At 39.4% G+C, this 14,836-nt stretch overlaps 1 protein-coding gene across 5 annotated transcripts in view; it reads left to right on the top strand.

Annotated features, from left to right (window-relative positions):
• Positions 1-10,550: 10,550 nt before the first annotated feature.
• The window catches only part of Herc2 (HECT and RLD domain containing E3 ubiquitin protein ligase 2), a 219,812-nt gene continuing 215,526 nt past the window's right edge, over positions 10,551-14,836 (top strand). For 4 of the 5 annotated variants that reach the window (XM_074061872.1, XM_074061875.1, XM_074061877.1 and 1 more), the window contains exons 1-2: positions 10,551-10,671; positions 11,222-11,320. In XM_074061872.1, coding sequence (XP_073917973.1) covers positions 11,249-11,320 — 72 coding nt within the window. In that variant the 5' untranslated portion in view covers positions 10,551-10,671; positions 11,222-11,248. Of the gene's footprint in view, positions 10,672-10,691; positions 10,713-11,221; positions 11,321-14,836 lie in introns of those variants that run through there. The other variant, XM_074061874.1, reaches the window with a different exon arrangement.

The raw sequence follows: 14,836 nt of genomic DNA on the forward strand, positions 1-14,836 counted from the left end.
TACCCCAAAAGCAAGGTAAAACTGAATATGCTTAATTTAAGTGATAAAGTGAAATGTTTAGATTTGGTGAAAGGTAGAACGCGGCATCATGGGAAAAATAAATCCAGCACCTGCAGCTCAACACTGAACTCTGTTGCATCCTGAGTGTTAGAGAGTTTTCCTCAATACAGTGGTGGTCTCTTTGGAACCACAAACCTGCAGATACCAAGGGTCTACTGTATGGCTAACTACTTTTGGGCAAGGAAATAATTTCTCTTCTGCTTTTGCTATCTCAATTCAGATAAGAGCAATTACTTCTTGGGAAACACTTTGTGTCCTCTGTGGGTTGATTCCCAAAATATAGTTTCAGGGTATGAGCAACTATTCCCAGGGTGTCCAGTCTTGCTTCCTTTACTGGTTAATTCTCTGGTATACTGGATCCAACTCTGGCTAATTCTTTCCTGGACAACAGACCTTATCTCTTCTTTTATTTTAACTTTAGTTTATTGGTATTATTATTCTAATAGAGGTGGGGTCTTGTTATACTGTCTCAAACTCTTGGGTTCAAGCAATCCTCCTTCCTCAACCTCCTGAGTTGAGCCTTTTCTCCTGTTCTAATTTGACCCCATGTTTCTAGATTCTGAGGAAGAACAGCTACTACCATGGTACCATGACCTTGTCTTCTTTGCTTCTTGGACAATAACATCTGCTCTATTTCCTGTTGCTGTAACATAATACCTGAGACTAGGAAAAATATAAACAAAATAGGTCCGTTGGAGCTCACAGTTCTGGTAGTTGAAGAGCATGGTGCCATCATCTGGTCAGCTTCTTGGGAAGGCCTCAAGTTGCTTTATGCATGGTAAAAAAGTGGAAGGACAAGTGGGTATGTGCAGAGGAGACAAAATACAGGGGTTAATCTTGCTTTACAACAACCTGCTACTCTAGCAACCAATCCATTCCTATGAGAGTGAGAGCTCATATGAGAAAGACATCATACTTTTCACGATGGCTCCACCTCCAAGACCCAAACACCTCCTAATGGGCCTCACTTTCCAACACTGTTACACTAGAGGTCAAATTTTAACATGGGGGACAAATCACAATCAAAAAAGTAATCTTTTTTACTTTGTCTGTGAATCTCTGGTGCTTAGGATCCTATTCTGAGCAAGTATTCCTTAGACAAGAAAGCCTTATGTCTTCTTTGTTAGATCTAGAATTCCAGTTTCTGATGATGAACAATTGTATCCAGGGTATCAGACATTCATTCCTGTTTGGTGGAAAAAATATATCTATATTGTGAGAAGGGATAGCTATTTTGAGTTACCCTCCCCCTTTCTTAACTGCTTCATTGCTCACAGGTCCCCAAAACATGGATAAATGGAACTTAGGGCAATGAGACCTTGATTACTCTATTTTATATTCCAAATTTTTAGGTTTTAAGTATGGATACCAATTTCAGATATGGCTTCAAAGCCATGTCTCCACAGTTTGTTAGATTTCAAGATGGTAGATTCCCAGAGAATGAAGAATTTGTTTCCTATCACAGTTGGAGCCACATCTCTGGTTTCAGGGGAGACTAATTTCATGGCACCGAGGCCTTGTTTCCTCTAGTGTTGAGTGTCCCTTCTTTATGTTGCAAGTGTGACCAACTTCTCCTTGTCCTTCCTGTTTTTTTGTTTTTGTTGTTGTTATTGTTTTGAGACAGGGTCTAATTATGTTGCCAAAGTTGGCCTAGAATTCCTGGGTTCCAGCAGTCCTCTTGCCTTGACTTCCCAAGCTGCTGGGATTTACAGGTATGTAACACCACTGCTGGCCCATTGGCTTATTGGATCTCAGGTTTGGAAGTAAGTACAAAAAACTACTCACAAGTCAGCAAGGCTATATATACACTGCTTGTACTGTTGGCTCCAAATTCTATAGGTTCAAAGTAAGGCAATTACTCATACAGTTACCTTACCCACAGTTGATCTCTCTCTCTCTCTCTCTCTCTCTCTCTCTCTCTCTCTCTCTCTCTCTCTGTCTCTCCTCTCTCATTGGTCTCTAGATTCACAGAAGAGGGATAGAAAAGAATACACCAAGACCTGTCTTCTCTACTTGTTGGATCATGGGGCCTCTAGGTTCTAAGTCTCTAAGACTTCTGAGACAAAGGCCTTTTCTGTTCTTTGTAAACTTTGGATCTCTGTCCTTGAACTGTTATCCTCCTGATCTCAGCTTCCTAAGTAACTAGGATTATATATATGAGCCACCGAAGCCTGACTTCATTATCTATCAATCTATCTAGTTATCATCTGTCTATCAATCATCTATCTATCTATCTATCTATCTGTATTAGTACTGGGGATCAAACAAAAAACCAGGGCCTTGTACATGCTAAGCAAGCACTAAACCACTGAATTACATTCCAGCCCTTCATTATTTAATTTTAAGATGGAGTGCTTATCCAGCCTGTGTGAGTCCCTGGTGCTGAAAAGAAAAGTAGAAAAGGAAATAAGAAAGAGAGAGAGAGGGAGGGAGGAAAGGAGAGAGGAAGGAAGAAAGAAAGGAAGGAAGGAAGAAAGAAAGACAGAAAGAAAGAAAAGAAAGCAAGCTGGGCACCACTGACTTACACCTATAATCCTAGTTACTCAGGAGGCAGAGTTTAAAGCCAGCCATTTTGGGGCAATTAGTTTGAGAGATTCTATCTCAAAAAAAAAAACATCATAAAAAAAGGTGGGCAGAGTGACTCAAGTGGTAAGAGCACCTGTCTAGCAAGTGTGTGATGCCCTGAGTTTAAACTCCAGTGTTACCAAAAAAAAAAGGAAAAGAAAAAGGAGTAGGTAATTATAACCAAAAACCAATAAGATCTTCATCCTTTTGTACTGTTCAAAGTTTATCACTATTAACTCCTTATAAATTTCCAAATCTTTTTCTATTCATCCATACGTATGTATACATGAATACTCCTTTACTAAAATGTGTTCAGTACGTTCTCTTTTGGAAATTGTTTATTGTCCTATCGATAACAACCTATCTTTTCAATATCAGTATAGATTTATATCATTTAAAATCCAGATCTTACTTGGATTTCTTCTATCATCCCCCTTATGTCCTTTATATTCAGTTTGTCAAGAGTATCCAGTCCATGGCCTACCTGGGCCCTTGCTCTGCTCTTCTCCTCCCCCCATAAGCATCTGGTTCCTGTCCTGGAGATGAGTCCTCTGCTCCCATTCTGCCTTCATTGCCAAGCTGTCCCTGGGTGAGTCCAGGTCAGTGGGAGCCACATGTTCTCTCTGCCTGTCCTCCTTACAAACACCACTAGACCCACTCATCTAATGCTGGTGCGTATTATGTGTCAAAAGAAACAAACATTTTCTCATTTTGAAATTTGACACAACAGTCCTAGATGTTGTTATTAAAAGCAAGATGTGTCCTTAAAGAGAACCTGCTATCAGAATGACTTCTTGTTTGAGAGAAAATAAAACAAAAGATTACCTGTTTTCAACTCTTTCTTTCACCCTGTATTTCTCTTCTTCTTCTTCCCTCTTGCCTGAAATAAAAGCAAAAAACACTGAAAATAAAAAAGGTTATCCAGTGCAGGACTTTGCACTTCTGTCTGGCCTCTTAAGTAGCATTGAACCCTTTTTGTATCTAACTCACCCTCTTTGTTCAGATTGTTGACTTGTTATGAGACAAGACTTATTTATTTAGTTACTTGATTTTGATTAATTTTGGAGATGGTGTCTCACAAACTACTTTCCCTGGGCTGTCCTTGAACCTTGGTCCTCCTGATCTCAGCTTCCCAAGTAAGTGGGTTTGTAGGCGTGAACCACTGGCATCTGACTGATGAAACAAGATTGTTCATGGTCGGATTTTTTTTTTTTTTGGTGTGTTTTCTTAGCATGTTCCTCCATTTTATTTTTATTTTTTTCATTTTTCTTTTATTATTCATATGTGCATACAAGGCTTAGTTCATTTCTCCCCCCTGCCCCCACCCCCTCCCTTACCACCCACTCCACCCCCTCCCTTTCACCCCCCTCAATACCCAGCAGAAACTATTTTGCCCTTATTTCTAATTTTGTTGTAGAGAGAGTATAAGCAATAATAGGAAGGAACAAGGGTTTTTGCTGGTTGAGATAAGGATAGCTATACAGGGAATTGACTCACATTGATTTCCTGTGCGTGTGTGTTACCTTCTAGGTTAATTCTTTTTGATCTAACATTTTCTCTAGTACCTGTTCCCCTTTTCCTATTGGCCTCAGTTGCTTTAAGGTATCTGCTTTACTTTCTCTGCATTAAGGGCAACAAATGCTAGCTAGTTTTTTAGGTGTCTTACCTATCCTCACCCCTCCCTTGTGTGCTCTCGCTTTTATCATGCGCTCATAGTCCAATCCCCTTGTTGTGTTTGCCCTTGATCTAATGTCCACATATGAGGGAGAACATACGATTTTTGGTTTTTTGAGCCAGGCTAACCTCACTCAGAATGATGTTCTCCAATTCCATCCATTTACCAGTGAATGATAACATTTTGTTCTTCTTCATGGCTGCATAAAATTCCATTGTGTATAGATACCACATTTTCTTAATCCATTCGTCAGTGCTTTATTTTTAACCTATGAATACTTTACTTATTTTTCTTATAACCCAAAAGCTGTGAGTCTAAAGACTTTTTTTTTTTGATGTATTGGGGCTTAAACTTGACCTCACACTTGCTAGGCAGGCATTCTACCACTTGAGCCACTCTGCCAGCCCTTTTTTGTGTTGGGTATTTTCAAAACTATTTCTCTGGGCTGACATCAAACTGAGATCTTCCTGATCTCTGCCTCCTGAGTAGCTAGGATTACATGAGCCACCAGCACCCAGCAAAACTGAGAGATTTAAGGAATACATTTTTTTTAAGTAGACTGCATCATGAGTGATACTGTTTTATACTGCTTATTATGTCAGAAGACTCAAAAATATCTACTTAATCCCTTCATAAATGGTGCTAATAGTGACTACTAGATTCAAGATGTCAGTTAGGACAATCAAGGCTGTCATCTTGTGATTAGAAGGCATCTGGGTAACATTTCTGTAAGAATGTCTAGTTCTCCAGCAGTCATTTACCTAATGGCTTTAGCATAAGTTGCCTGAGTCAATTTCATGAGTGTTTACAAAACAATGCCATCCTAATGATGTCATTGCTTCCACATGAATTGCCTTGTTTCTCTGACAAGTGCATTAACAGTATAGGTGGGGATATACTCCAATATTAATCTTTCGAACTTCAATGACAAAGGAAAAAAAAGGAAAAAAAGTTTAATTTTTGGTCAAGCTACATGTCAAATATGGATTAAGACTGAGACCTCTGCCTTCACAATCATTCAGGTTGGTGGAGACTCAGTTCAACACCCATTCCCACAATTGCCACAAAGGCAAAGAGAATGCTAATGGGTTTCTGTTATTGTTTAGATCTTAAATGTCCTCCAAAGACCCAGCCTCCTTATTGGGAAGTAGTGAACATTTTAGGAGGCGGGGCCTAGTACAAGACAGGTTTTTGGAGGTGTGTCCTTCAATCGGATATTGGGACCCTACTCCTCTGTCTCCCCTCCCCCTTATTGACTGCTTTGAGGTGAGCAGCTCTGTTCTACCACATGCTCCTGACAAAATGTTCTGCCTTCCCACAGACCCCAAAACAATAGAGCCACCTGACCATGGATTGAAATCAAAATCAATATTTTCTCCTTACAAATTCATTATCTCAGGCACTTTGTCACAGAAACAAAATGTTGACTAACACAGTTTCATACCAGCAGCACAATGCTCCATCCCAGAAGTGGTGTATGACTATTGAGATGGCACTAGCTCACTTGAAGGAGAAATACAATCTTCCTATGTGTCTGGAAAGGAAAAAGAGCTGTTATTGGCTGTAGAATTGTGGAAATTAGAACTGGAGATCTCTATATCTGATTTCCCCAACTTAAGATACACATTTTTCATATTTCACTATTCCTGCATTCAGAATGTGCTCCATTATCAATAGCTGTCAGCCAAGTGGCAGTAGTGACTTAGTTATGGATTCTTCTTTTGACATCTTTTAGTAAGATTAAGAAAATAATGGCATCGATGTGTCTTAGATTTAATGAAATATGGTAATACTGTGAAAGCCATAGGATTAGATAAAATCACCCAAGGGATGTTGATAAAAAAGAATATTGAGAGGCTTCCAATATAAGGAAGTCAGGAAGATAAGGAATATTCAGTTAGATAGGATGAAACCTGGAAAAACATGAAGAAAGGTTTCCAAAAATAAAGGCATGAACAACAGTGAACATGCTACTGGGAGCTCAAACAGAGCAAGAACTGACAACTTCTATGAGATCAGGCCAAGCAAAGATCATGGGTAACCTCTATAAGCATTGCAGTGAAGTGCAGAAACAGAGCCTGACAGGTGTGATAAGAGAAGCAGAGGTAGAAAGAAGAGACCATTTGAAAAGGAATTTTTCTATATTAAACAACAGAGAAATGGGGTAGTTTTTAGAAGGACAGGTAGAGTTCTTTACAGCTAGAATCTTCTGCATATTTATGGGTTGACAGAACTGATATCACAGGTGGTAAAATGAGGCAGAGGTGTTGACAGGTACAGTGGTGGAGCCAGAAAGTAGGGTGACTGCCTAGCTTTAAGAGCTGGAAACTTTGCAGTAAGACACCATCATGGTAATAATTACAATTATAATTTTCATGCTAAAAACAGTTGCATCAGTTAGGGTGCTTCTGGTGGCAATTAACAATATTAAGTTGTTTAATTATTCTAACCTTAGTATGGAGGACTTAGGTTAGGTCCTCCATACTGGACCAGTAGCATACGCACATATTCTAGGGTCTCCTTCCAGCCTCCGCTCTGCTACCTGAGTTGGCTGTCTGTATTTTGGGCAGCAGATGGCTATGTAGCTCCAGGGGGAGGGAAAGGGCTATTGAGTAGCATATATTCAGTAGTATACCTCAGCAGTTCAGCCACATTCCAACTGAGTACAGTGGATTTGTCTGACCTTGTGGCGTATTAGGCAAGTATGATGGAGGGAGAGGGGAACAGGTGATCAGACAGTATGAGCAAGTGATATCTAGGTTCCAAAATGACAGAGAAATGAGGATGTGAGTCGACAGTCCCCTGGACTGGTGTCAAAGACTATTGGACTAGTTACCAGAGGAAGTGAACTAGAAATGTAAGATGTGGTGATCAAAGATAATGACACCCAGTCATGATCTGCAAGGTGATTTGGTGAATATGACCAATCATGGTGGTGAGTGGCTTAGGTGGGGCAGGAAGCAAGATGATTGAAAACACAGCAGAGAGGGACCAAAAGGTAAGGCACTGGCTGGGTGACTCCTTGCAATTTAAAGTCCTTGAGACTGTTAGCCAAATGCTAAAATCTTCTGTGAATGTGGGCAAATGATTATAGAAGGACCATGCAATCAGGAGCAGTGGGTGGCATAATGCTATAGCAAGTATCAAGTATTTCAAAGAAATTCAGACTTTTTTTTTTAAAGTGATGCAGATGGGCTGAAAGTGGCAGGGAGCACTGTCACTCCACCTTTATGCCCTACGGTGTATGGAAGTGGAGAATTAAAAAAAAAAAAACCCAAAACCCCCAGCATCACATAGGAGGTAACAAATTTTTCATCACAACAATAATGTGTGAGAATGTTAGAAAATAAGTTGTAAGAACTCTGTAAATTCTTTTTTGAGCATGTTGGTACATGCCTGTAATCCCAGCACCCAAGAGGCTAAGGCAAGAAAATCATGAGTTTGAGGCTAGCCTGGGTTACATAGTGAGTTCTAGTCTAGCCTGCGATAACTAGCAAGATTTGGTCTCAAAAAAAGGTCTGTAAATTCCCTAGGGTTTGGGCCTGTAGGTGGAATCAGTGAGAAGTAGGGACCTTACCAGGTTAGGGATATAAAAACATTAAATTTATTAATTTTTTTCTTTTGTTATCTGTACTTTTGGTGTCACATCAAGAAATTATTACAGGCCAGGTGCTGGTGGCTCATGCCTGTAATTCTAGCCACTAACGAGGCAGAGATCAGGAGGATCACAGTTCGAGGCCAGCCCTGGCAAATAGTTTGTGAAACCCTATCTTGAAAAACCCCAGCACCATTTGCTAAAAACAAACAAACAAACAAAAAAACGCTGTTCTTTCCTTATTGAGTGGTCTTGGCACCCTTGCCAAAAATCAATTGACTAACATGTGAGTATATTTCTGGGCTCTCTGTCCTACTCCATTGGTCTCTTTGACTAGCCTATGGAAGTACCACCCTATTTTGTTTACTGTAGCTTTGCAGCAAACTTAGGGATCAGGAAATAAAACTCTTCCAACTCTGTTCTTAATTTTCAATACTGTTTTGACTTGGATGGATGTTTTCATACATGTGCATCATAGGGCTGAGGAGTTCCCTTCTCTCCCTAGTTTGCTGAGAATTTTCTAATGAATAGATGTTAGATTTTTGTCAAAACCTTTTCTGTATATTGATGTGATCACATAGTGAGTTAACTTTGAATGTTAAACCAGCATTGAAGTATGGTGTATTGTACTTGAGTTATGACACCACGATACATCATAGCGTGGTTGTTGAAATCTATTTGCTCAAAGTTGGCTCACAAATTCTGTACCTAAGCTCTGAAATTGTCTTGTAATTTCATTTTTGTTTGTTTGTTTTGTTATCAGGATAATGCTGGGCTTATAGAATGAAAATATTCACTTCCCTTCAAAATTATGGGAGAGTTTGTGTAGAATTGGTGTTATTTCTTTATTAAATATATGGTAGGGCCAGAATTTACTGATATAACAATTTAGTTTTGGAGATTTATTATTGTTGTTTGTAAGGGTTTTTTTTAAACTCCTTTTGTGGCACCAGGGATCAAACGCTGGGCCAAGCACGTTAGGCAAGAGCTCTGTCGTGAGCTACATCCCCAGCCCTGTTTGTAAGGTTCGTTTTCAATTTCTTTAACAGATGTAGTCTGACTCAGCTTATCTCTTCTTGGCGGTACTACTCAGGGCCTCATGCTTGCAAGGCAGGGGATCCACTTTGTAAGCCATTCCCACAGCTTTTTTTTTTTTTTTTTTTTGCAGTACTGGGGTTTGAACTCAGGACCTACACCTGTGCCACTCCACCAGCTCTTTTTTGTGATGGGTTTTTTTTTTTTTTTTTTAGAGGTAGGGGCTCATGAACTATTTGTCCAGGGCTGGCTTTGAACCTTGATCCTCCCAGTCTCTGCCTCCTGAGTAGCTAGGATTACTGGCATAAGCCAGTGGTGCCTGGCTTATCTATTTCTTCCTGAGTGAGTTTGGTAATATACAACTTTTAAGAAATTAGTTCATTTCATATAAATTGTCAAATTTATGTATATAGAATTGTTCCTAGCATTCCCCTACATGCTTTTGAAGTCTGCAGGGCCTTTGTTGATATCTTTGCTTTTCTTCCGTACTGGGGTTTGAACTCAGGGTCTATACCTTGAACCACTCCACCAGCCCTTTTTGTGAAGGGTTTTTTTTTTTTTTTTTTTTTTGAGATAGGGTCTTGCAAACTATTTGCCTGGGCTGGCTTGGAACCGCGGTTCTCCCGAATAGCTAGGATAACAGGCATGGGCCACTAGCCGCCTCACCCGTATCCTCCTACCCCCTTTTATAAGTTTTCTTAAATTCCTGATACTGGCAATTCTTTTTTTGTCAGCTTCGTTATACATTTATCAATTTAAAAAAATTTTTCAAGGGACCGTCTTTTAGTTTCATTTTATTTTTCTCTATTTTTTGATTTTTTTGTTTTCATTTATTTGTTCCTCTATTATTTCCTTACCTGTTTTGGGTGCATTTTGTGCTTTTGTTCCCCCTAGTGTTTTAAAATGGAAGCTTAGATTGTTGATTTTAGACCTTACTTCTTTTGCAATATAGGCAGTTAAGCTATAATTTTCATCTTAATTTCTGTTTTAGTAGAAATTTGATACACTATTTTTTTTGGCGGGGGGCGGCGCTGGGGATTGAACCTAGACTCTTGCGCATGCTAAACAAGCAGCTTCTATCCCTGTCACACACGCCCGCCGCCATATTTTACTTTAATTCAACTAAAAATATTTGAGTTTTCTTCTTTACGCATTATTTAGATGTACACATCTAAGTAACGTTTATTTCAAAAGTGTTCGGAGATAATAATAGATGTACAGTTCAGTTCCATTATGATCAGAGGATACTGTTTAATGACATCGCTCCAACAGTACGTCGAGGCCAGGAGGAAGGTCTTCAGCGAGGCGTGTCCTCATACCCAGGGGTTTCAATCTCGCCATTCACCTGCCTGGCTCTTGACCTCTACACTGCCTATAGGAGTCCTGGGATCCCGAAATCTAGGACCGGAGTGCGTGCCTGCGTACGTGCGAGGCGTGGGCGGAAATCCCGCCTCCAGGCGCCTGCAATTGGTCCTGACCACAGTGGGTGAGCCCCAAGAAGGAAGATGGGCGGTATTGAGGGAAGCTGGCGAGTTGGGAGGAGCGGCGAGGGATCCCCTCTTTTTTATTGGCTGGACTAGCGGGAGCAGTCTCATTGTGATTGGCTAGATAGCAGTCCCGCGTCAGTCGGCCCCTCGGGCCGCGAGCGGCGCCGGGATCGCTAGCGCCGGCTGGAGCCAGCGGTAGCTGGGGCTGTTCCCGCACGCTGGCGGGGCGAGGCGGCCGGGCAGCTGCACGTCAGGTCCTGGTCCTTGGGGCGCTAGGGCGGCCAGCGGCCGTGGGGTGGGTGCGGACCGGGGGTGAGGGGCGCCGGAGTGGGGGCGGTGGGCGTTGGCGCCGCGGCCGGACCTGGGCCTGCGCGGACCGCCTGCTGCGCGGTCTGGGCTGTCTTTCCTTTTCCAAGTGATTGTTGTGGATCTGTCGGCAGACCTGACTTTTGTTTGATTCGTGTCACGCACCACGCACTGGGCTGGCGTAGAGCAGCAGATGCATGCCGGTGTCATTTGTCGTGGAAGTGATGGGCTTCCTGTCGTGTGCTCGTGTGGATGCCTTTTGGATTTAAGGGAAGGGGATGACATTGTGCATTGGTCTCCCGTGACCGTCATTCTCAGGGTCTCGTTGGCTTATTGCAAACACTGTTGGAACTAGGATTTCCCTTTCTCCTCCTCCTTTCTCCATCTTCCCCTCACCCAAGTCCTCTTTTCCCTCTTTGCTTTTTTTCTCTCTGCCGCATTAACCTTTGCAAAATTTTAAAAAGCTTTAGGTTTTCAACGTTTGTGTTTTACTTGCAGGCCTGAGAGCCCGGAGGAGGCGGCAAGATGCCCTCCGAATCTTTCTGTTTGGCTGCCCAGGCTCGACTAGACTCCAAATGGTTGAAAACGGATATACAGGTGGGCTTTATAGGCTTTCTTCTGGTGTGTGTCTGCCTCCATATTTAAGTTTCTTTTCTTTCTTTTTTTGGAAGATATATAAGGGGTTGTCAATTATGTCTTGCTATATTAGAAAAGCAGGTTTATCTCCTGTAATTTAAAATGTAACAGTGATTGTGGATTTTTTTTTTTAGATTACGTGTCGCTGCGCTTTTAAGTTATTTGTAAGTGCAAGAAACTTGAGACCTGGTTGTATTTTTTCTATTATTATTGTTATTACTATTTTTTCTAGTGTTATTAGGAAGTCTGCATCACTCTTACCCATGACCGTTTGCTTCTTCTTAGCTTTTTTCTTGTTTTAGACTGTACTTGGGTTGAACTCGGTCGTACTGGTTGCTAGGCAGGCACTCTGCCACCTGACCCGTGCTCCTGGCTTGGTTTTTACCGAGTTTCTTGAGATGATCCGTTAACCATGTGGGGAACAATGAAATGACAGGTAGTAGCTTCTTTATGGCTTGCAGAAACTCACTAAATTTATGGGATCTTGTGTTTGTGTTTCTGGAGAGATGAGTTAGTTCAGTGGAGCTGTTGGTTTTATATTTATAACAGGTCTTACTAAGACGAATACTCAGATTTTCCCATCAGGAACATGAAGAAACAATGTTGACTTTCTCTAATGTTTAATAAGATAATTGCAAGCGTGTCAGGAAATTATGAAATAAATAATGACAGTAGTATTCTTGTATGCAATTCTTTGCCCCTAAGGTAGCTTTGTTTGTGAATGGCCTGGAAAAATTAGTTTTGGAATTCCATATCACCAACAAAAAGAAGTGTCTGAAATATTTTTTGGTATGTGGTTTTTCCTCCTCCCTGAAATTAATGATTTTTAAATATTTGCCCAGTAATCCATCTTTTATAGTAGTCTTTAATAATTCACTAGGAGTCATGTAGTCTTTAACAATAATTGATCATAGATGTTTGTATTCAAGTGTTATTACCGCTTTCTAATGATTTTTTCCTTTCGAAAGAGGTAATACAGAGCCAGGTGTTTTAGAGCTGTATTGTGGATGATGGGATTGTTATTAACGATGTAATGTTAGATAAGACAGCACAGAAATGGAGTCAATAATTTGTGTGTTAGTGAGTAATTTCTATTTCTGAAATCTTGAGACTCAAACTTTTTAAGAATTATTTTTATATTGGTGTTTATATATTTTGAGAAACTTTTTGAAGAATCTTATTTAATGAAGTTTTTTCCTTATTATTCGTAATTGAATAACTGTTAAATACGTTCGGTGTCTTGATCTAAAACCAATTTAATGATGAATTGATTGTTAGTGATGAGTCAGGTAGCTATACACAGAAGAAAGCACTATTTATGTCGCAGAGTGCTTCTTATTTTACTTATCATTTATTTGTGATACCAATATGTAGTCCTTCGTAGACATTTTGAATATTATTCAAAAGTCTTCCAAATACTTCCTAGGAATAAGTGAAGAAATTAGGTTTTGGATAGCACACCAGAAGAACAATGTATTAGAAATATTGTGGATATTTAAATAACATGAAAAAAGTGATTCATTTTATACAGTTTCTCCAGCATAGCTTCTTAAATACGAGGAAGAACTGTTGTTTTACCTTAAGGAGTTAGACATAGTTTCACTCTTTGGGGTGATACACTTGCAGATAAATGTTGTCCATGCAGGAAACCTTGTTATTTGTTGGGGATAGCTATCCTGGAATGGAAAACATCTCCATTCCTAACTTAGGCTTTTGTATTAGAAACAGAATTGATACCTGCTTAATGAATAGTATGTGGGAAAGACATATATGTGTAGAAAGATGTTTGGTAGGATTTAACAAATCTATTTTCTACAAATTATTTTTATTTGAAATGTTCTTGAAATCTTTAGTAACTTAGAAAGGAAAAAAATTTGGAATGTGAAAAATTCTATGTGTGTGTATTATAAACACTGTTCCTTGACTTCTTGATTATAGATGTTAGGGTATATCAGGCCTGTGATTCTGCAACTGATAGTGTCTAATGGAATAATCATTATATGCCAGGCTCTGTCTGTTTTTTTTTCATATTTGAATCACCATGTTTTCCTTTACTACTCTCTTGAAAAGGCAGTAAAACACAGAGATGAGAGATATCAGTCACAGTACTATTTTTTTTTGTGCAGTAAAAAGTTCTTCTGACTGATGTGGTTGGTGTTTTGTAGTGAATCAAGAAGTCAGTTAAGTAAGCAAACTATAAAAAATAGTACATCATGACTTAAAAATTAGTTATTCCTAAAACATTTATTTGTCCATCTTGTGCAGGGCTAATGGCGTGTCATTGAGCATGGGTCCAGAATGGGAGTTACCCTACTCTTTCTTGCATAAGCTGCACTCAGATGAATTTCCTACAGTTTCTAATTTTGGGTTCTTTGAAGAGGCACATGAAATTAGATATGCACAGCAATTTTTTTAACCTTTTATTTTGAAATAAGAATAGACTTATAGGAAGTTGCAAAGAAAGTAAAGTTCACTGTGTACCCTTTAACCTCAGTGGTTACATCTTATTTAACTTCAGTGTGATATCAAAATCAGTGCACTGACATTGCTACAACTTGTGTGCATAGTTCTGTCATATATATCTATTCATGTAACCACCACCACAATACGTTTCAAAACATCAAGGTCATTGAGTACATCAGTGGTTAAACTCAGGATCATTTATAATTTGTTTTTTCCTTTTTTTATGGTGCTGGGGTTTGAACTCATAGCTTCATGCTTGTGATTCAGGCACTCTTATCTTTTTTCTAATTATTAATTTAAAATGATTAAGCATAAAAATAAACTTAAAATTAATCTTACTGAATGCAAATACTGTCACTGTTTTAAAAATATGAATAGATTAAAAAGTATAAGCATGAACATTTGTAAGTTTTATTCTCAGGGTTTTGACTAATCCAGTTGATTGACAATATGGCAAAATAAAAGAATGTGGTAAACTTAATTGATTCTTTTTTTCTTTTTTTGGTGGTACTGGGGTTGAACTAAGTGCTTCACACTTTGCTAGGTAGGTGCTCTACCACTTGAGCCATTCTGTCAGCTCTTTTTTGTGTTGGGTATTTTTGAGATAGGGTTGCATTGCCCAGAGATGGCTTCAAACCGAGATCTTCCGGATCTCTGCCTCCTGAGTAACTTGGATTATAGACCTTAATTAATGTTTTTAGAATTAGATTCCAAAAGATGCTCTTTATGTCTTAAATTTAAGAACAGTTGCCTCAATAGAAAAATTTTGTGTTTATAGAATTTCATGATAAAAAAAGAGGGTTTGGTATTTCTGTATATGACATTTTGTCAGGTTAATTTAAAGCATTATGCAGTACGATTAATTTGGATGTCCCTGTGCTGATATTTAAAAAGTCTCCAAATTGAAACTTGACACTACTGTTTCAGTTTAAAGACCAAACCCAAAAGACTGAATGCCTCACTGAGCTTTTTCAGTAATCCTATGTCTGTCCAACTGAAGCCATTTTTAGCACC

This window comes from Castor canadensis, chromosome 19 (genome assembly GCF_047511655.1).
Source record: "Castor canadensis chromosome 19, mCasCan1.hap1v2, whole genome shotgun sequence".
In the NCBI taxonomy this organism is placed as follows: domain Eukaryota; kingdom Metazoa; phylum Chordata; class Mammalia; order Rodentia; family Castoridae; genus Castor; species Castor canadensis.